The sequence below is a fragment of the Crocodylus siamensis genome, chromosome 2 (assembly GCF_052110815.1).
Source record: "Crocodylus siamensis isolate JL-2025a chromosome 2, ASM5211081v1, whole genome shotgun sequence".
NCBI classification, from domain to species: Eukaryota; Metazoa; Chordata; order Crocodylia; family Crocodylidae; genus Crocodylus; species Crocodylus siamensis.
The window spans coordinates 92,433,826-92,454,994 of NC_143396.1; the positions used below are offsets into that span (position 1 = coordinate 92,433,826).

At 43.4% G+C, this 21,169-nt stretch overlaps 1 protein-coding gene across 3 annotated transcripts in view; it reads left to right on the forward strand.

The window, feature by feature from the left end:
- ARHGAP10 (Rho GTPase activating protein 10) overlaps positions 1 to 21,169 on the forward strand; it is a 223,427-nt gene that overhangs the window by 97,540 nt on the left and 104,718 nt on the right. For all 3 annotated transcript variants that reach the window (XM_090036363.1, XM_090036361.1, XM_090036364.1), the window contains exons 8-10: positions 8,763 to 8,892; positions 13,328 to 13,434; positions 15,009 to 15,103. In XM_090036363.1, the coding sequence (XP_089892489.1) occupies positions 8,763 to 8,892; positions 13,328 to 13,434; positions 15,009 to 15,103 (332 nt within the window). The remainder of the gene's footprint in view (positions 1 to 8,762; positions 8,893 to 13,327; positions 13,435 to 15,008; positions 15,104 to 21,169) is intronic.

The following is a 21,169-nucleotide window of genomic DNA, read 5'->3' on the forward strand; positions in this document are numbered from 1 at the left end:
ATGGGCTGAACAACCTCTTTGACATTTTTGCATAAGTTTAACAGAAGAATGAAGCTGCTGTATAATGGCGTTGGGGGAGTAGTGACTCCTTGCTAGGCTAGGAAGGAGGCCTGGTGCCTAATATGCCAGCAAGCAGCTCATTAAGCTATTAGCTGGTTATTAGTCTTCAGGGCTGACTGGAATTAGTACACAAGCCATCCTTCTAGGAGATAACAGTCTAAGTTTAGACATAATTTAATGAATTGGAAAAGTAGATGCTAGTGGGGAAAAAAGTGAGGATTAAGATTACAGTCATATTTGATTACTGAAGGATGTGGTGATCACATCTTGATGGTACTGCTCTTTCATTTCCTCTTTTGTTGTACATATAAATCTTCTGTCTTCACTCATGAAGTTTCCCTTCAAGTTATGTTAGGTTAGCAAGGAGAATTTGATGATTCTGAATTAGTGCTAGGGAACATCAAAGAAAGTTGGCCTTTTCTGGAAGGACTTGAACGAAAGGGGAGTGTATGTATCCCACCAGCAGTGGGTGATTATTTCAAGGACAAAGCTGAGAGTAGGAGAGGGGCATAAAGGCCCCTTTCAGTCTGATGCTGTGGTTGTAGTTAAAGAAAAAAAAAAAAAGTGAGTTGAGCTGAGCAAGAAATTAAATGTGAGATGAGGGCGGAGTCATGCAAGGTTTTGAAAGTGTGGATGAGGAATTAAATTTGAACTTGTAGATGAAAGTGAGTCAGTAGAGAGGCTTGAAGGTGAAAGTGTCATGGTCAGAGAACAGGTTGAATTATTCTCAACTGTCATATCTCACTTTGATTATAAAGCTGGATTGAACAGATGAGTTGGATTTAAAAAATTCTGCAAGGGAAAAGAAGTAAGACTTAGTAACAATAGTCATTATGTGGGAAGAGCATAAAAGGAAGAGTCCAGTATTCTGAGGCTGTGAACTTGGATGGCTATGTAAAGATAGACAAAGTAGGAGAACATTTTGAAGAGAAAATGACTTAGGTTTTGGCCATGTTACAGTTGAAATGGTTGATATGTTGGAGATTGAGGTGCAGAATTGAGCAAGGAGAGACTGGTGGGCTTTGGACACTGACTTATAAGTCCATAAGAACATAAGGTATAATTCTTTCAAAAGGAAGTACTAAATGATGGCACTAACAACGTCGCCGTATCAACATGTGTAGACACACCCATAGGGTTGGAAGGGACCTCAAAGTCATTCAGTCCAACTTCTTGCAGGAATGCTGCTTGTACATTATGATATCACCCATCCAGTAGGTGAAAGAATCAAGAATTGTGAGGGGAGGAGTGGAACCCTCCTGGCGTGAGTTACTCTGGTTTAAGTTTTGTCTGCATCCATCCTGAGGTAGCAGTTAGCTAAAGAAAAGCTGACTATTACTTCCTTCTCTGTCACCCAGTGGTAAGGCTCAATAACATCTGGCTAGTGTGAGCTACCACAGTATAACATTTATCTGTTCCTGCGCCCCAGTTCAGAGTGCGGCCATATCATCTAGCCTTTGGCATCAGAAATTTGATGGTGGAAAGAGGATACCAATGTTAATTGCTGTGCAACTAATTCTACTTCTGCTTACTCCATGGTCAAGTTTCTGGGCCCATGGTCTGGATTTGGAGCATGTAGCTCTATCATCTGGCCTGCAAAGCTCTCCCTAGAGCCAGAAATGTGGCAGGGGGTTGGGCAGCAGCTTCTGGAGCTCTTGGAGCTGTGGCAGTTAACACTGCTGCTGCCAAATTTCTGGCCTTGCTGGCCAAATGACATGGCTCTGTGCTCCAGATCCACCCCTGGGTGAGTCATCCAACCTGTGGGGCTGGATCAGCCTGACATTTCTGATCTGAACTTAATGTTATATCTGGGTTGAATAGGAGAAAACGGAGGTTAGGAGGAAAGATTGCTGAAATGTCCATAGAATGTCTGACATCACCTTCCTGGACCATGCTTAACTTGCCTCAGCACGTGCGATTTACAAGGCTTAGAGGAAAAAAATTGGGGTGTATGTGTGTGCAAAATTTGATAAAATTCAGAAGTGACACGTTCTGGCGAGAATTTCAGCAAAATTAGGTTTGCAAAGCCAAGGATTTGAATTAACTCAGCATTCTGTGATAGCCAGACACAAATATTTTGTGAACATAAAACCTGAATGCGTGTGGACTGATTAACACTGCCACCATAGTCCATATAGCTTTTCCAACATTTTGTCTCAAGTGCAGACATTCAGGAGGTTAAATAGGTTTCAAAATGGTCACCCAATTTAAACTTAGCTTGTTCTGGTGCTGCGTCTCAGTGAGTGACAATCAGTCTAAACCTGTAACTGTACAGAAGCTCCATGCACACAAACAGGTCTAAAAAATTGCAGAACTAAGTTTAAGATAAACTTGGATCTGTGTAGTATCAAACTTATTCAATTTAGGTCAAACTGGATCATGGAACTTGTGTACTCTTTCCCTGTGTAGCCCCGGGGCTGAGAGAACCCAGTCACTGGCCCCAGCGCCCGGGCTGCTCTTTTCACATTCCCTTACCCCCTGCACTGGACTATTTTTTGCTCCTCTGGCCCTTGCTCCCTCTTTCCTCCCCCTGACCAGCCACCCTTTCAACCCCCATCCCTCAATCTACTTGGGGTGCAGCCACCTTTATTACCATTTGCCGCTGCGAGAGCTGAACAAGTCCGTCCCAGTATGGGGAGGGGAAGGAGAGAGATGAGGGTGTACGTTCACTGGGGGTTGTGTCTCCCTTCCATCCCCCAGCAGATCTCTTCACTAGTCCCCCCCATCTGGACTTACCTGATATTGGGCAGCCATTTTGAATTGATTTAACTTCCCCCTAACGCCCTGAATGTCTGTACTTGGCCATTATGCACGGGGTCCCCCTCCCCATCTCCTTCCTTCCTCTCCAGTGTGGCAATGCTTGATGGGCCTGACCCTCTGATTTGTAGCACTGGCCATTGCTCCATACAACTTATGGTGACGGCACATACTAACGATATGACAGCTCCTAGTATCTACCCAGGAACTGGGAAGGCCGCCTTGAGGAGATTGAGGCACAACTATAGTGGTGGCACTGGTGCCTGCCGAGCCTCTCCTACCGAGCCTGGGTCTTTGTCATCAACAGCTTGGCAGCTGATACTCTGTGTCACAGGTATGCCATCCTTGACCTACAAATTATCCTCCTTAAGAGGTTCCAGAAACTTTTAGTGGACTTCTGGCACAGGCACCACTGGCTTCAGCGGGCTATCCTGTGCCTACCCACAAGCAAGGGAGGTCAGATGCTAATAAAACTGACAAGCAGCATGGCTGCCTTCTGCCTGCAAGCCTTCAGTGCCTGTTTTTTGTTGGGGAATGTTTCCACTGGCAACAACTGGCCTTTGCTTGCTTGTGTTGGGTGGGGGACCTCAAACAGTGGGAATTTTTCCTGTTGTATCCTGATCACCTCAGCTGGGACATTCTGCTGCCTTTATACTGCAGCATCTTCAGGCCTGACAGATTTACCTCTGAGATGCCAGGGCAGGTGATTTCCAAAACTGCTGCAGGAGTCCCTGATGCAAAATTTCATTTTGCAGCAGGGAGTTCCGAGCTGAGCTTCTGGAAGCCTCTTTGCTTTCTTGGTTTGGCCACACACCTTTAAGCTGACCCACCTCTTCAACTTAGCTTTCAGCCAAAGCTCTGGCTGACTGGCTGGGCCTATGCTGTCCATTTTGCTCTGCATGTTTTGACTGAAGTGAAAGCTGTCCTTCCCATGGATGTGCTTACCACCCCAGAAACCCACCTCTGCCTGTGACAAGTCCTCCCCACTGTCAGCTCACTAGACAACCTCCCTCTATTGCTGTCTTTCTCCAGCTGTGGACATCAGTGAGAATGGCAGGCCCAGCACTCAGCTCTCCCTCCTGTGCCCAGCAACACCAGAGCAAGCCTGTCCAACCTGGGGCACCCTTTAAGCTTTATAAGCTACCCATCGCCAAGAAAATTGTTGCCTTACGTCCACCACTTAAACCTGGTGGCACTGGCAACCTGCACTTTCTGCAAAGAGGAGGTGCAGAAGACTTTTCCGTATTTTCATGGACTATCCCCTCCCTCCTGGCTGCAGCTCCCCTTTGCTGCCCTCAGCACTATTTGGCATGCTGGATTTGGACTCTTCTGAGATTATATATCTCTTCACTGTCCCGTACTGAGCAGCCAGGGGGAGCATGATCTTCCTGGCTGATTTCCTGCTGGGCCAGGCCAAGATGGCAAGCCTAAAAGCTGCAGAAACCAGTTTTCGGGGCTGGCTCCAATGATGCTCTCCAACTTTTCTGGTTTGGGTACGTCACACTTGAATTTGAAATTTCACTTTGAAACAAAACAGGGACCAGTTTGTCTCATGTTGGGTCATTGATGGGACCTTCTGCAAGGAAGAAGATGGATAGTTGGTCCCACATGTGTCATCATCAGCAGTCCTTCAATTTGAGGATGATCTCTACCACAGCTTATTGACGGGTCTTCAGATGACTTGAGAGTTCAATCTTTGAGCTACAGACCCATCCGCAGAAGTTGCAGGTCTTTTCACAGAGGAGAGTAGGCTGCAGGCTGAGATTCCTTTCCTTTTCCTTTCTCTGCTTTGAAGGCATGGTACTTTACCTGAGAACTGGCTGCCACTTGGTTGAGGTTGTGGCACCATTGGAATGGGTTGGGAGCCAGCTTCTTCTAACTCTCAATGTTGGCATCCATTTCCTTGACATATGCTTTCAATGTATCCTTGTAGTGTTTCCTCTAGTCACTGAAAGATCTCAGGTCATTACTAAGCTGGGAGCAAATCACTGATTTTGGGAGCTGAGAGTCAAGCATCCACACGGTGCCCAGTTCAGTGAAGTTGGTGATCAGGATCACCAACTCCAGTGTTGGTAACATTGGCTTTAGCTAGGATACTGGTGTCCACTGTGGGGTGATCTTCCCATTTAATGTGGTGGATTTTCCAGAGGCATCTTGATACCTCTCCAGGCTCTTGAAACGATGATGATAGGTCACCTGCATTTTGTATTCATACAGGAGGGTGGGGATGAAGACTGCATTGTACCCCTGGATCTTGGTGTCTTTCTGGAGATCATGATCACAGTTTCCTGAAGGAGGTGCTTGTGCATCAAATTCTGTGCACTGTTCACTTTGAGAGATGGGGCTACCAAATGTTTGACTACCTTTAGGGTTTTTTCCTCGATGCAAATTTTGGAGCGTGTGATAGAGCATTTCAGTCTTCTCAATGCTGAGAGAGAGGCCCGAAGTTCGGTAGACTTCTCTGAAAAGATCCAGTGTGATCTGGAGGTTTTATTCCGTGTGTGCAGGGGTGGCACAGTTGTTGGAATATTGAAGGCCAATGGTAGTTATTTTGAATACTTTGGTCTCTGAGCAAAAGCAACCCAGATTGAAGAGCTCTCCATCCATTCAGTGTTCAATGCCAATTCTGGAAGGAAGGCAGTCCTTAATGAGATGTAAGATGACTGTCAAAAAATGGAGAATGGGGTTGGGGCAATGATGTATCCTTCTTTGATCCCAGTTCCAATGCCAAATGGATCCATGTCCAATCTGCTACATAGAGTGGTTGCAGTTATCTAATTGTTGAACAGCCCCAGGACCTTGATGCCCTTTTTAGGACATCCACATCTGGCCAATATTTTCCACAAGGCTTCACGATCAATGAAGGCCATATATATGTCCTGATGTTGTTTCCGACACCTGTCTTGAACCTGGCAGGCAATAAATATCATGCCAGTAGTCCTACAGGGTGGTCTGAAACCACACTGAGATTCTGGCAGGACTTCTTCAGCAAGAGGTAGAAGACAGTTCAGGAGGATGCAGGCAAGGATTTTGCCTGCTGTGGAAAGGAAGGTGATACCTTGATAGTTCCCACACACAATTTTATCTCCTTTCATAAATATAGTCATGATGTGGACATTCCTCAGATCCCCCAGGGATCTCTTTGTCCTGGGGGATCCAAATTCGAGCAATAAATTCATGAAGTCTCAGTACCAGTTCCTTACCACCAGCCTTATAGGTTTCAGCATCCAGTCCAGTAGATTTAATGTTTTTGGTTTTCTTGATGGCATGCCAGACTTCTAGAATAGGAGCATTGGAGAGGGATCTGCTTTCAGAGTGTCAGGGGATGGATGGACACAACTGTGGTATCTGTCACAGTTGACTCATGGTTCAAGAATGCCTCAAAGTGCTTTTTCCATCTAGCTTGGATAGATTCATTGTCTTTGAGGAATGTAGAGCCAGCCTGCAATTGTAAAAAAGTAGGACCATGGGAAATTGGGCTGTAGATAGCTTTTGTTGCCTGGAAAAATCTATGCATAACATGTTTGTTAGCATAGACCTGGATCTCCTTGGCTTTGTTTTGTTACTACTGACTTTTGATTTCTGGATTCTCTGTTGAGCTTCAGCTTTGAGGAGCTGATATGCCACTTTATTCTGCTGAGATGGTGTCATTTTGCCAAGTAGAAGGAGCCTTTCTCTTCTGGTCAAGGAGGGCTTGGATCTCAGTGTCACTTACATCGACCTGATCTTGTTGTTGACAAGTGGTGTAACCAATGGATTCAGCACAGGCCAGATTGATGGCCTGTAAGGCTGTAATGGTGGCCAGAGCTTCACTGTAAGGGTGGCCAGAGCCTGGAATAGGCTTCCCAGAGAGGTGGTGCTCTCACCTTCCCTGGAAATCTTCAAGAGGAGACTGGACAGGCACCTGGCTGGGGTCTTATGTCCCCTGCCACCCCCAGTGCTCCTTCCTGCTCATGGGGGGGGGGGCGGACTTGATGATCTGTCTAGGTCCCTTCCGACTCATTGATTCTATGATTCTATGGTGTTTTCATACCTCTTCCAGAGTTCCTCAATGCTGCCTTCATTTGTGGATAGGGCAGAAAGCTTTACATGGAGACACTGTTGGCAATCCTTACAGACATTTGTGTCTTGAAGAGATTTGGTGTTGAGTCCTTCATGTGGCATGTGGCTTTTGGCTGTTTGTTGTTTCAGAGCAAGGTGGATGTTCATAATGGATCTGACAAGATGGGAATCTGTCCAACAGTCATTGGTTCCTCACATGACTTGCATGATATGGACATCCATTTCATCACAGGCTCTGACAATAACATAATCCAGGAAGTGCCAGTGCTTAGGGTGAGGGTGTCTCCAGGTGTTCTTGTATTTGTCACTGTCTGGAGATGGTGTTTGTGATGATGAGACCATGCCTATGCATTTGCTCAGGTGAAGGATGCCATTTGAACATGCTGGTTCCATGGGCAATTGGCTAGCTTGTATAATAAAGGTTTAAAAATTCTCCCTCTGCCTTGTTTCTCTCTCCCCTCTCCTCCCCCATCTCTCTCTCTTCCCATCTCTTTTCCACTGTCCTCCCTATCTTGCCTTCATTCTTGTCCCCTCTCCGTTCTTTGTATACACTGCAGAGTGGACAGTACTGTAGCAGTTGCAACCTTCCTTTACAATAGGTGTAGATGCTGAGGAGAGAGTAGAACCAGAAAATAATTATGATGCGAATTCTAAAGGCTGACCTAGCAGGAACTTGATCATTAGGGCTTGATTTCCATAGGCTTATTGAAAGCCAGTGTGCCATATCAGTACAAGTAACATTTATTTCAAGCATAAATCTGGAATCTGCATATCTGGCTAGTCAAGTGCATGTTGTAACTGGCCTTGTGCATGCTTTGTTTAGATGTACAATATTTTTTTGTGTATATAGCTGGAGGTCTTTTTGAAAAATCAGACCAAGTGCAAGTAGTCTGACTGAATATTACAAAAAGGTGGCTTTTGACATGCAGTGAATCATATGAACATACAACTGCCATTCTTGCCCTTACCCAAATTATGAAATGGAAGCTGTATGCCCAAGTGAATAGCTTGGTAAATTCCCCATTTACAAATTCAGTAGGTTGATTTGTATGTCTGATTTGCTTAAACAAACAGGCATACAGTAAAAGCATGTATTTTGTGGCATAGTTATTTATTGGATGAATGGCAGTTCTTGATAGACAGTGGACGTTATAATCAGAGGTGTTCACTCAAAACAACAAACTCTCATTGTTTTGCTAGAGTGTAATGAATTAGTTTAGTCACGTATGACTCCTAGTGTGATGTGATTTGTTTTCTGGCTGTTGTTAATATTCTGAATAAAAGCTGCTGTTGCTTATGGACTTGGGAGAGTGGTTCTGAAGGGTAGTAGGAGGGAAGAAATGGACTGAGTTGTTAAAATATAGTAAAAAGATTTCTGTACTCTTTCATGTCATACCAAGATGTCTGGCACTGTGGGCAGTCACAGAATATGCAGGAATAGGTGATGACCTACTTATACATTCTCCCTAGTAACTACTGAAAGCGTCACCTTTTCTGACCTGAAAGCATGCTATTTATCAAGCTAACATTTATAGCACATATGTTGCCTATGGATCCAACATGTTCAAATGCAGGCTCAGCCATGAGATGGTCATTGCTTACTGTTCCATCTGCTCTTTCCCTAAAATAGAACAACAGATTCTTTAGAGACCTGTTCCTGTTAGATCTCCTGGCTCCCTTCTCACAGTTATTGCAGCTATTGCCTAAAATACACTTTGTCTTTTGAAGAATACTCCAAGAACAGAGGTTGCTGGAAACCACAAACCAACTTTAATCATCCTCCCATTTTCTCATCAATCGTTGCAACTTCCTCTTTCTGTCAAAAAAAATAGTTGTTTCCTCTGCTACTGCTTTTCTCAGTGGGTTTTTTTTTTTAATTGTAGACAAGAAATCGTTTTGAAGGAACGAGGTCGGAGGTAGAGGAACTCATGAACAAAATCAAGCGAAATCCTCAGGAACATAAGAGAGCTGATCAGTTTACAATGGAAGGCTACCTTTATGTTCAGGAGAAAAGTAAGATATATTTCTAATTTATTTATATTCTGGTGCTGCCCCAAATACACACAGTGCACAAATGCAATCCCACATTGTCCCATACAGATACAATTTCTTCTGAATGAGTTGTCTATTTTAAGAAAAGTACATTTTTGTAATTCACAATATTCTAATCTTATTATAATGTTAATATCATACTTTAATACATAATGTTGTGCTTTTCATGTGGTTATCTCAGAGCTCTATATAATCATCAAGTAAGCAGATTGCTGTTAGGTAGGAAACCTGTAACATTCCTACCTTCCAGATGAAGAATCTGTGAGGTGAGGAATGCTCTTGTGATTTTTCCAGAGTTATACTGAGTGGCCAGACTAAACAAGTATAGCACCAACTCTCAAATCACTGTGTACTAAATGTTTTATTAAAGGTAAAACCCATTATAAAAACACCTGTTAAAAGAAAAAAAAAATATATATATATATATAAAAAAAATTGGATTTAGTGATGTGTTTGTCTACTGTATAACTACTGTAATTTAAAGGAAGAATTAATATCTACTAATATAACTAGCAACCTCCATTTCATCATCCCCAAAATAAAGATGCTAAGGTAATATTTATTAAACAAAATCATTGCTTAAACAAAGCATGCACGTGTTATGAAACTACTGATACAACTATATATTTGTCCTGCTTTTTCAGAACTGCTGAGCATTTTAATATTTGTGGAAAACCAGGCCAGTTTAGTTTGAGTCACTTCATAGTTTACTTACGTATTTTAATTAATTGTGATCAGTGCTGGATAAAACAGGCCTACATGTTGAACAGATGATAGCATGAATCTTAATATACTAATATGTCGTGTATTTAAAAGATGTGATTTTCATGCCAACTTACTTTTATAAGTTTTTCAATATAGTTGAAGAAAGTAGTGATATTAACCTTTGACAACTTGCTGCGAATTCAAACCTGGTTTTTAAATCATTCAAATTTTATATATTTTTTAGTTTTAAAGGTCTGTGCACTCTTAAAAAATGTGTCTATGTTTAAAATCACAAACCTCTCAAATGTGTTCTGTGCATTGTATATTTTCATTCCTTTTTTCCTGTCCATAAATAAATATAAACATTTTGGCATCTTTGTGTCAATGTTTGCACAATAATACAAACTGCTGAAACTACTAAGATGTGGTTTTTTTTATTTTATGATAAGTTGGAAAGCATGAGGAACTACATAGGAACTTTTAAGGGAGCTGGGGAATCTTAGAGAGCTAGGGTTTCCAACAGCCATATTTTTTCTAGTGTCCCCTTTATGTAGACCACACATCTTATGTTAGTCCTGGGAAAAACATTATATTCAACTGTATTTTGCATGAAAACGTCATTTTATATAATACATAAGCAGGTCTAGAATAATTTTAAAAAATCAATATTTCAGGTCTTATCTGGTGGAACAACATACTTAAAAAAAAAAAAAAAAAAAAAATCCAGAATGAAATTTTTAATCATGATTCTCACAAATACTTTGTTTTTGAATTAATATTATTATTCTATCTCAAGTTTGAAATAGAAAAAAGTAAAAAAAATCCTAAACTCTGATCCAGTCTCAGAAAAATTGAGCTCTACTTGCTTCCAACATTAGTACCTTGAGATCCTGGTGATTTTTGAGGTCTTGCACTCAGAGCTGACCCTATGGGTGTGTGGGGCTTGGGGCATATCAGCTTGTGCGGGACCTGTGCAGGAGGGAGGGTGGCAAGCAGCTGGAGCAGGAAGCCGGTGGCGCGCAGTGACTGTGCAGAGAGTGGTGGTGCCCGTGGCACATGCCAATGGCATGGGGCCTGTATGGCACTGTCCGTGGGGGCCCCCAAAGCACAGAGCCCAGGTTAGTTACCCTGATTTACGCCCTCCCCCCCGCCACACACACACTGCCAAGGATGGCTCTACTTACACTTTACTGAACTTTTCCTTTCTGAGTTCCTGTGGGGGGCATTTTTTTTGGTTGGATATACAATAGGCAATACTTCTGAGGCACATGAGTGGCAGCTATTCACATGCACATATGGGTTGCTCTCCTAACAAGATTAGAGTCTAGGGGAAGTGTGGATACCTTGAAGTAGACCATCAACTTTTAGCAGGACAAGCTCCTGAGTGCTGGCAGCAAAGGAATATGTCAGTAGCAGTTCCTGTTGACTCGATTGGCAACCTTTTTTCATGAGTTACAAGGGGCAGTAGTTGGTCAAATATGGTGCTTTATGCTTCTGCTTGGCCAGTCATACTTCTGAATTTTGCAGCAGTGGTTCTGTTTGGGAAATATAGTGGCTGCTTACGGGAGATGGGTATATCCACCTTTATATCCAATTCAAGCTAAAGGTGTGACAACTCTGAGTGAAGAGACTACCGTTCATCTTGCCAACTCCTGAAAACTGGAGTCCAAGCTTTAACAGTTAATATTATCTTGCAGATTCCAGCTGCTTGTAATGGAGCATAAAGCAAGTTGGTTTTTATAAATAACTTAGTTTTACATTAATATCTATATGTATATCTTATATCTTATAGCACCATTAGTGCTTCAAGTTCTACATTGTGTATTGGTCTGAGTTTGGCTCTGTTCACAATTGCAGGCACCAGAATCCAGAATTTAAATTCTAGATTTATAGCCCCTACTGATTTAGAGCTTCCAGGATTTGTCAAAGATACTGCATCACAGTAAAAGGTTTGGAGATGACAAAAGCATGAATACTTTTAGTGTGGCGTATGTTACATGTAAAGGTCCCAACAAACCTTGCAGAAAATGCTAGGTAACTAGGAGTCATGTTAAAGTATCCTGGTGTGCATTTGACTTACTGAGCTAAATTACATAAAGTGGAAATGCCTATGAAAACAAATATGCTGTACTATATAAATAAATAAATAAGTGTTCTGCTTTAGGTTACTTTAAAATTATTTTTGGTGTCCTTTAATCTAATATTCATATAGGAACTGCAGTTCTTATCCAGCATTCTGGGAAGATAGCACTCCTCCACATATTTGGATAATCAGACATCTGTCTGACTGATCTCACTGGACTCTTCACTGAAAGTAGTTGTGTGGATAACAGTCTTTTTCTAGCAGTAATGATGGAAATGACCCTTTTATAGAGATCTTTTCCTTTGAATTACAAAGAATAAAATGCAGCATACATCACTAAACAGAATACTACCCAAAAGTAGATGTGCACTGATACATCAGTCCAATATTGGATCAGTACCGATATAAAGAAAACTGTCTGTATCAGATAGCTGCCCAGTGGGGATGACAGTTTGGCCAATAAATGCTCATGCTGCACACAGCTGCAGCACAGTATTCAGGCAGCAAAGAGCAGAGCTGGCAGTGTGGAGAGAGAGCTGCCTCCAGCTAGTAAGTCCAGTGTGGTGGAAGGGGAGTGGGGAAGGAAGGGGCATTGGTGGGGAGGGCAGATCAATGCCCCCTGTGGTGAGTGAGGGAGCAGGGGCAGGCACTGCCCAGGCGGGAGGGGGCAGAGCTGTGGCTTGGCAGTGGGTGGGGGAAGGAGGTGGCTCATGCTGCTGCTTGCACCCTGGGAGGACATAGTTTGGGCAGGGGGGTGCCTCCTGGATCTGCATGGCAGGGGTCGGGCTGCAGCCAGGGCTACGCAGGGCTCTTCTCAGAGGGGGCTAGGCTCGGAGCAGGCGTCGGCAGTGCTGGGAGGATGCTTCATCCACCCCAGATTTCACTGCTGCTCTGCTCCCAGTACCACTGCTGCCAGCCACCCAGCACAGCCCTGGTTCTTCCAAGCATGTGGGTGGAGGCAGGGCCTTGAGCTGGGGCTGTGCTGGGCAGCTGGTGGTGGTGGCGCTGGAAGCAGAGTGGCAGCAAAATTTGGGGTGGATGCAGCATCCTCCCCACACTGCTGGCGCCCGCTTCGAGTCTAGCTACCGCCGAGAAGAGCCTCGCGCAGCCCCAGCTGCAGCCCACCCTGCCCCACGCAGATCTGGGGGCACACCTCCCTGCCTCAGGGTGTAAGCAGCAGTGGGAGCTGCCTCCCCCCACCACAAGCCACGGCTCCGGCCCCAGCCCCCTGCCCTGCCTGAGCAGTGCCTGCCCCTGCCTGCTCGCTCACCGCAGGGGGCATTCATCTGCCCCCCACCCACCCCTTCCCTCCCTCCTCTCCTTCCACCACATGGACTTACCAGTTGGAGGGGGTTGTATCAGAAATTGTATCAGTGTGCCTCCTTAAATATTGGCTATTGGTATCAGCCCCAAAAATTTCTATCAGTGCACCCCTACCCAGAAGTTAATATTTTATTGTGCTTCATCATTGGCTGACTTCGGGTATATTAATGTAGTATTTCTTTATAAATCTAATAGTATACAAAGTGTACTCTTGCTAGAAACTGACAAAGGGCAACAAACTATCTGAAGCAAGAGAACCAAATTAATGTTTCCGTTTTGTTCAAGGACCTGCCCCATTTGGCTCCAGTTGGGTAAAACACTACTGCACATATAAGAAACAGACAAAAACATTCAGCATGATCCCATTTGAACACAGGTCGGGAGGGAAAGCAGTAAGTATATTTCACTTTTACTTTTTTCATGCCATGTATCTAAATGAGAGAATGTGCCAGATAAGATATATCAAATATCTCTTTTTCATCCAATTTACACTCTGCCCTTTCAGGATATTAAACTAAAATAATGGAATGGTTTAGTAGATAAGAATTTTGTAGAAATTTAAGTTGCTTGCTTCTAAAAGAACAGCGTCTATAAGAGGTAGAATACACCTCTCTCTGTCTTTTTAGTATCTAGCTTGCACTGTAGGGATTTAATTTGTTAAAGTATGACTTAAGAAAATACAGTAAACTTGGGAGATTCTCCTTTATACTCTCCATCCATATTCTTCTTGCAATGCAGCTGGATGGGAGAGTTGGAAGAGAGCCTGGTTAGGAATCCTTTAAATCCTTTTCATATTGGCATCATAATTTGCACTGAAAATCTTAATATACACTTTCCCTGATAGCCTTGATATTCAGGGCTAAAGAGTCTGGATGCTGAATGCCTCAGTTCCTGTGGAAGTGATTGGAAATTGAGGGTGCTCAGCATGTTGCAGGATCAGGCTTGAAATGGTTAAATGAAGAAGCAGAAGAAAAAATAGAAGACAGAAGAGGCATTTATATCTTCTGGTCAATCTTAGAGTTCAAATGCTGTTTCTTACCCTGTCTTTTAAGTGTAATTTTAAAAGTTTCTCACAATGGGGTTTGTTGGGGGGATCATATTTGAGTGTTCTTGATAGAAAGGAGATTGTGTGCATAATCCCTCCTGAAATATTTTTATTTTCATTTTGCTTATATGGCTCTTGGGTAAAACTTTCAAAATTGCTCAGCTGACTTCAGAACCAAGTTCTACTGTAAGGCAATAGCACTTCTGGTCCTTAGTCATTTTAGAGGCTTTCAGATATTTTCACACTAGTTTAATGCAATTGCATTAAGTCCTCCTAGATGAAACAATGAAATCTATAGGTATGGATGCACAGAAAAAGCAACATTGCTAAAATGAAATAGCTGCATGTTATGGTGAAAGCCAATGCTTATAGGGAGCAGTTTACTTGGAGTTACTCACAGGTTAGTTAAGGTATTTAGTCTTTGGGTACTGTAAGGGTGGGTGGACAGTTTATTATCTGAATATACAGAGGCTTGTTTTGAAGGGAAGGCATACCCTATGAGGCAAATTTCAGAATATCAGAACTCCCTTATATTGCTTTAAACACTATAAAGTAGAATTTGGAATATTACTATTTTGACAAAAATAGTACAGTGACAGTCTTTTACAGAAAATTTATCCTGATGATATCATTGTTGGAAAATAGTAATTCTTTTTATTAAGATGTTTAAACTCCCATATTTTAAAACAAAAAGTTCTATATTTGCTGCACCTGCAATCTGTAAAATAACCTTGAGATTTCTGCAGTACTATGTACTGATTTGCAGCTGTAACAATTCCATTGCATTTGTCAGTTCCAATCCAGCTTTTGCTATTATTTTAATACAGGTTATCATATTTAGTTTGCATCAGTGGCTTGCTGACTCTTTGGATTTCAGTTTAGCTCTACTATCAGGCATATAATAATCTCTCTTATTTACAGGGTGATTTGGAAGCCTTCTTTCTTACCTACTGTACCAAAAGAAATACAGATACTATAGATAGACGTTTCTGTTTTGACATGGAAGCTGCAGACAGGTAAGCTGGTGAAATGTACTGAACAAGTAGTCAGAGGAAATGTCAGTACAAGTTTTCAGAATTTATATTCTGCCTTCAGATAGGACCAACTCCTTAACACTGATGCATGATTGAATGTATTGAAGTGGAGACTTCTCTCCCTGTATGTCTGCTGTCAGTAACGGTCCCACTTGTCACTGGTTAATATGCAGTGTCTCTCTTGTATATTTTTTCTTTTATTAATCCCCACGACGGACAAAAAACATGTAATACACTGGCGGTCCCTAGGAAAGTTTGCTTTTTTACTCTTAACTCTGTGCACTTCCATGAGTTTGGAAAAACCCAGAGATACTAGGAACTTTTTAAAAATCTGAGAAGAATTGTTTTTTTAAATGCCACTTTGCTTTTTTCCTTTCCCTTCCCTGTCACTCTGTTATCTCTTCTCATGAAGTGGCGCTGATGACCTGCCTGTTCTTATGCATAATCTCTTCCTTTTTGCCATCTCAAAAAAAGGTCAAAGAGGTTCTAAAGTTTTTCTAATGTCACCCCTTTGCAGCTACTGGCTTCTGACCCATTTAGTTTACTCCCTCTTCTCACCAGTTAGACATTCCAGAATATCACTTAATTGGTTTTTTAAGATTTAAAACATTTCATTTTTATAATGTGTTCAGTGTTTTCAATTCACTATATACAATGGTGGTGATTTTCTGAGATTATGCTGGTATGTACTATGCACATCAGTGAAAAAGACCAGTTCATGTGAGAGGCCAAGACATGAAAATGCCTGCCTGAAGCATCTGAGTTTTTCTTCATCCCTTTCCCAGGTAGTAACACTGAAGAGGCTTTCACTGAGCTAATAACACTCTGAGAACCCTTTTTCTTTAACAGCCTCTCACTCTTCTGTGGTGCATGCTGCTGATCCAGTCACTCATTGAGGTAAATCTCAATTTCTGCTGAGAGGAAGCATCCAAACACTTCTCTTGATGCTTGATTTTGAGAGGTAGTATGAGCCAGGCCTACTCAACTTTGCTGGATTCCAGGGCCCTGAATGACTGTGAAAATTGCTCATCAAGTCCCACTCCTCTCTCAGCTTAGCACATCCCCAGGCATTACATCCTACTTCATCCTCTGGGAAGTCTTCCTCTTTTTCCCCATCCTGGGATTTCTTCCATTGCAGCCTCCATCTAGCAAGTTCCTTCCCTTTGTTGTCACTGGGAACAGCACCATTCCCAATGCCTAGGAACTCTGACATCTAAAGCTGCCCAGCTAGAACCAAACTCCTTTCTCTTCTATAGTCCTAAGGAAGCAAAGCAAGTTTCACAATCGGCCAGAACTGTAGTGATGCTTTCCTGATACCCTTTTGGAATTGGGCTCACAAAGAACCATCCTGAGCTGAACTGTGTCTTGAGCCAGTGTGGTTGCGAGACTAGTTTCTGTAGCTAATGGCACACGAAGGAGTGAGGTGACTGGCATCATCTCCAGCTGCCTCTGATTCCCCAGCCTAAACAGTCCAAATAACCACTTGAAGATTGGTTGACTGGAGGCAATATTCAACATTAGTCCAGAATGAGGCTCAAGCACTCATGACTTTGAGGGAAAAAAAAGAAAGAAAAAGGCAGAGGACAGAGAGTTGGCATTTTCATTGCATTGGCAGGGCTTGGTTAAAATATCTTACTACAGATTTGACTCTGTCCTCTGCCTTTTCTTCTTATTCAGCATTGTGTTCAGTCTGTGCAATAAATCCAGTCTAGAATGCATCAATTGATTTTTATTTCTCCCCCACCCCCCATTCCCTCCCACATGTTATGACTGGAAGCATATCTTCCTCTAGCCCTTGCTTGTCAGCTCTTTGTGCTTGGCAATGTTCAACACAGGAAAGTTAATTGAGATAGAGATAATTGAGATGTGTTTGGTTGTGCCTGCAAGACAATTCACATTCTTCTGCCCTCTTTAAAAAATGGAATCTGACCAGTCTACCTCTCCTGGTATAGAGGTGTATCCCCTTGTGGTTAGATACCATGCTGCCTGCTCAGTAAAGGCATTGCCTGAAATGGAAGTGTCCAGCTGACGTAGGTGAGCGGCAGCACCCTTAGGTTCATAAATATCAGTCTGGATAGCATAGCCCCATATGGCTTAGACTCTCTCTTCCCTAAAATATGTCCGAAAGACTGACGACTGGTCATGGATTTTATGTAGGAGCTGGCAACCTTTAACAAGCCACAGGCCTTAACAACCCTGCTCTGATCTGATGCAGGTTGGGTGGCAGCAACACTGAGGCCTGGGGGAATGCATGAAGGGGTCAGGCAGCTGGGAATAGTGCCTTCAGTGCTGCTGCTTCTCCCTGTCCCCACCCACCTCCCAGCTGCAGTGCAGCTTCCCAGTGGCTAGAACAGTGGTTCCCAATCTTTTTTTTTACCATGGCCCGGCAGGAGCAGGACAGAGTGTGCAGAGCTAGCTGCCTCCCTCCCAGGGCTCCCCCATCACTTGGCTTTAACCCCAGAAGCTCAGATGTGACCCTGGAAGCCGCTCAGCTGGGTGGATGGACGGGGCTCCAAGCGGGGGGCTCGTGCCATGACCCTGCAGGCAGCCCACCTCAGCCCGCTGGTTGGGAACCTCTCGCCTAGAGGATGCAACCATGCCACAGCCAGGGAGAAGGGGGATAGAGGAAATGGTGACAGTGTGGGTGTGGACTCAAGCTGCCCAGCCCTAGTGCAGTTCCACTCTGCCCTCTTTGTCTAACTCTAGGGTGCACAGAGGCATAGGTACCCTCTATCTTCATGAACCTCATGTTGCCAAGCCCTAGTTTTATGGATCCCAGTGGCTTTCCTGGCAGGAAGAGTGAGTCTAGAATCTAAGGCAAGTATCTCAATGGAGAATGTTTAGCCTTGCCAATAAGCTGACATCAGTTTACACTTCCCAGGATCTTGTAACAAGGAAGTGACATCCATTTTTCTTTTATAGAGACAAGTGAGATTTGTCCATTTTTCCTCAGAATTCAAAGTACTCAGGGCTGTGGGTTTTGTGGAATTCAGAACTGGCTCAATCAAATAACAAACAGCTGTTGGGATTTCTTACCTAATGTCTTTTTTTCATATTTGGCACTTTTGACTCTCCAGTGTGCACAAAATAAGAATGGTTCTGTGGTGTGGGAATCATTTAATGCAGGCCTGTCCTGCTTCTCAGTGGTCGGGGCTGCACCCCATGCAAGCCACGCTGGGAGGAGGCTGCATCCTGTGCTGGCTGCAGTGGTCCAGTCTAAGGGCCTCTCCACAGCTGCATAGAATGCATGGGCAGTCCCCTTCCCTGCTTCATCCTACATACAGGCAATCTCTCGTTCCCCTCCCCACCACCCCCATCTCTCCCCTTGTTCCAGCAAGCAGTCATTATACTGTGTACACCTATGGATTCCCTACCCCTCCAAAAAAAAAAAAAAAAAAAAAAAAAAACCCCAACAAAAACAAACCCCCAAAAAACTCAACAGCAGAAGGTTCCTGCATGCTGTGCCACTCCCTGGGGCAGGAGCAGAAATCGGAAGCCATAAGGGAAGCCTAGATCCCCTGGCTCCACTGGAACTAGAATGATACGGAGCAGCAGCTGAGTGAGAGCCAGGGGGCCACAGATTAGCTCCTTGCAGGCTGCATGCAGCCTGCAGGCCACCAGGTAGATAGCTCTGAATGCTCTGAAGTATTCCCACCTCTTGAGAAATATTGTTACACAATTCGTGTGTTTGTCTTTACAGTGACAGTTTTGAGTTTGTTTCTACTTCTTCCTAAATGGGAGTAATTTTTTCACAGATTATGATGTTGCTTTTTATACCGTATTCTGTGGGTGCAGCTAGAAGTAACCTTTGAAATTTTTCCAAGTGAAATGCACTTAAAAATACTTCAGAGAGGAAGCATTTTCAGCTGGGGGAACATACCTAAGCTCCTATGCCTCCCCTCTCATCCCAGCTGGAAAATTTCAAAATTGTCGTGGCTGCATACAGCAGTAGCTTTCCAGCCAAGGGATTCAGGGTGGCAGAGGATATCTCTGGAGGGGTGGGAGCAGTGGTGGGGAGGTTCTAGCTGTGTACTGGCAGCCCCAATCCTCTCTACTTCTCCTCTCCATCTCAGGAGTGGAGAGAGAAAAAGGAACTAGGGATGAAGACCCTTGTATGTGGTGGCAGCTCCTTGGGCATCTCCAGCTCCAGTCCATTCTACTTCTCCACTCCCCTTCTTGCTGGAGGCAGTGGCAGGCCCTGACTGGGAGTGGAACCTCTGAGCTGTATAGTCTGCCAGCTATCACTCAGCCTACTCTCTTCCTTTTCCTGTAGAGATGGAGGGGGGTGAGGGGCGTACTGTGGAATTTTGGAAAATACATGGGCCGTCTTTTTCCATGCAGACATAACAAGTAAAATGCTTCCCAGTATTACCATATTTGTACCACTGGCCCTCTGAAATGTTTCAGAGACATTTGAAATATTTCAGTTATTACTTCTGTCTGTGCCCTGTGTGTCTAACATGCACCTTCTCAGCCTCTGATTTGGAGTCTTCATAGTACTTGTACATGTCACCAAAAGCTCTATTTCCCCTTGGTAAGAAGCTTTATAACCACATGATTTATGCATTGATCAATGCAGTATGCTTTACTTATATCTGGTCGTATACCTGATCTTTTTTCCTAAAATATCCCACAGTCCCTACCATACCAGTTGATTTGGTTCCAACAAACGTAGAAATGGTGAGAAGTGCTAGCATAGCCTAAGGACACTGTCTCCATTATCATTCTTGTAGCTTAGATGTAATAGTGACAAATTATGGGAAGTAAAATTTTCAGTGGAGACAAACAGTCTTGGGCACATACAGATGTTAAGTTTCTTTAGGGAGAGTCACTGCTCTCTCAGGCCAAACCATGAGTGTACAGATGTTCAGAATGTTTCTTCCAGGGTAAAAATGGCTGCTACACCAGCAAAATAACTGGGTTAAATATATCCTAGGAGAGTTTCTCCTGGGAAAGCAAATGTCTGTACAAGCTCTCTTTTCAGAGAAGCCACAGCACAGTCCAGCATCCCAAAGTGCTTTTTTCCCCCACCCCCAGGGAGACGGCATATTCCTCATTGAATTCTACTGCTCCAGCCAAAAAAGGAACAGAATACACCTCCGTTGCAGTCCCCAACATTGCACTGCAGGAAGAGACAGGCTGACTCTGAGCAGTCTGGGTCAGCCAGCCAGGGTTTCTCTGTGCCCTGCTGGTATCTTTCTCCAGGGAGATGGAGAGAGCTTGCAAAGCCATCTGAGATGTATGCATAGGACACCCCTGGCTGTGCTGCATCAGTACTGCAGCTCTCTCCTCTTCTCGGGCTCAGCATTAAATGTCTGTGTCTCTGAGTAAGTTTTTTCTACTAGGAAAGCAAACCTGGGAGGATTCTCCCACATCATCTGAATACATGTATGCAGTCTAAGTTGACAAGAAGGAATAGTATCTCTCCTTGGCAGGCTTTTCACTAGTATACAAAATGGTTATTCTGAAAAAGTTTGTGGAATTGTTTTTGGTCTGTCTTATCTTCTTTTGTTAACATTCTTCTGGAGAGATTACTTTGCTTGAACTGTTTGTCTAGATTTCAGATTTTTGTGCTTTCACTTACAATTCCAGTGAGGAGGAGGAACATTTATACAGTATAAAAATGACTTGAAAGGAAGGAGATAAAAAGGGCCAAAGCAGTGTGTGGTCTTTTCTGCTAGTTCAGCTACTTCCCTACATTTTTCTCCCTTGCAGAATGATTAAGTTTCTACATTTATGATGACTGAAACTAAATACCACTAAATGGCCAATTTAAGACCTGAAAAGCCTGTTTGGCCTGAAAGGAACTTTTTTCTCACATCTTACTGCTATTATAAGCATGCATTAGCTTATATTTAGCCACAAAAAGTAATAGGTGCAGAAATTTTAATGAAATGCCCCAAGGAGCTTTTCTTCATGGTTTGCTTTTTACATTCAATGGGGGGTGGGGGTGTTGGTTGTCTTTCAAGATGGTTGGAGATGAAATATGCATGCTCTGATAGAACCTTCATTTTAATTGATCTAAAGAGAAATATTTGTGCCATATGT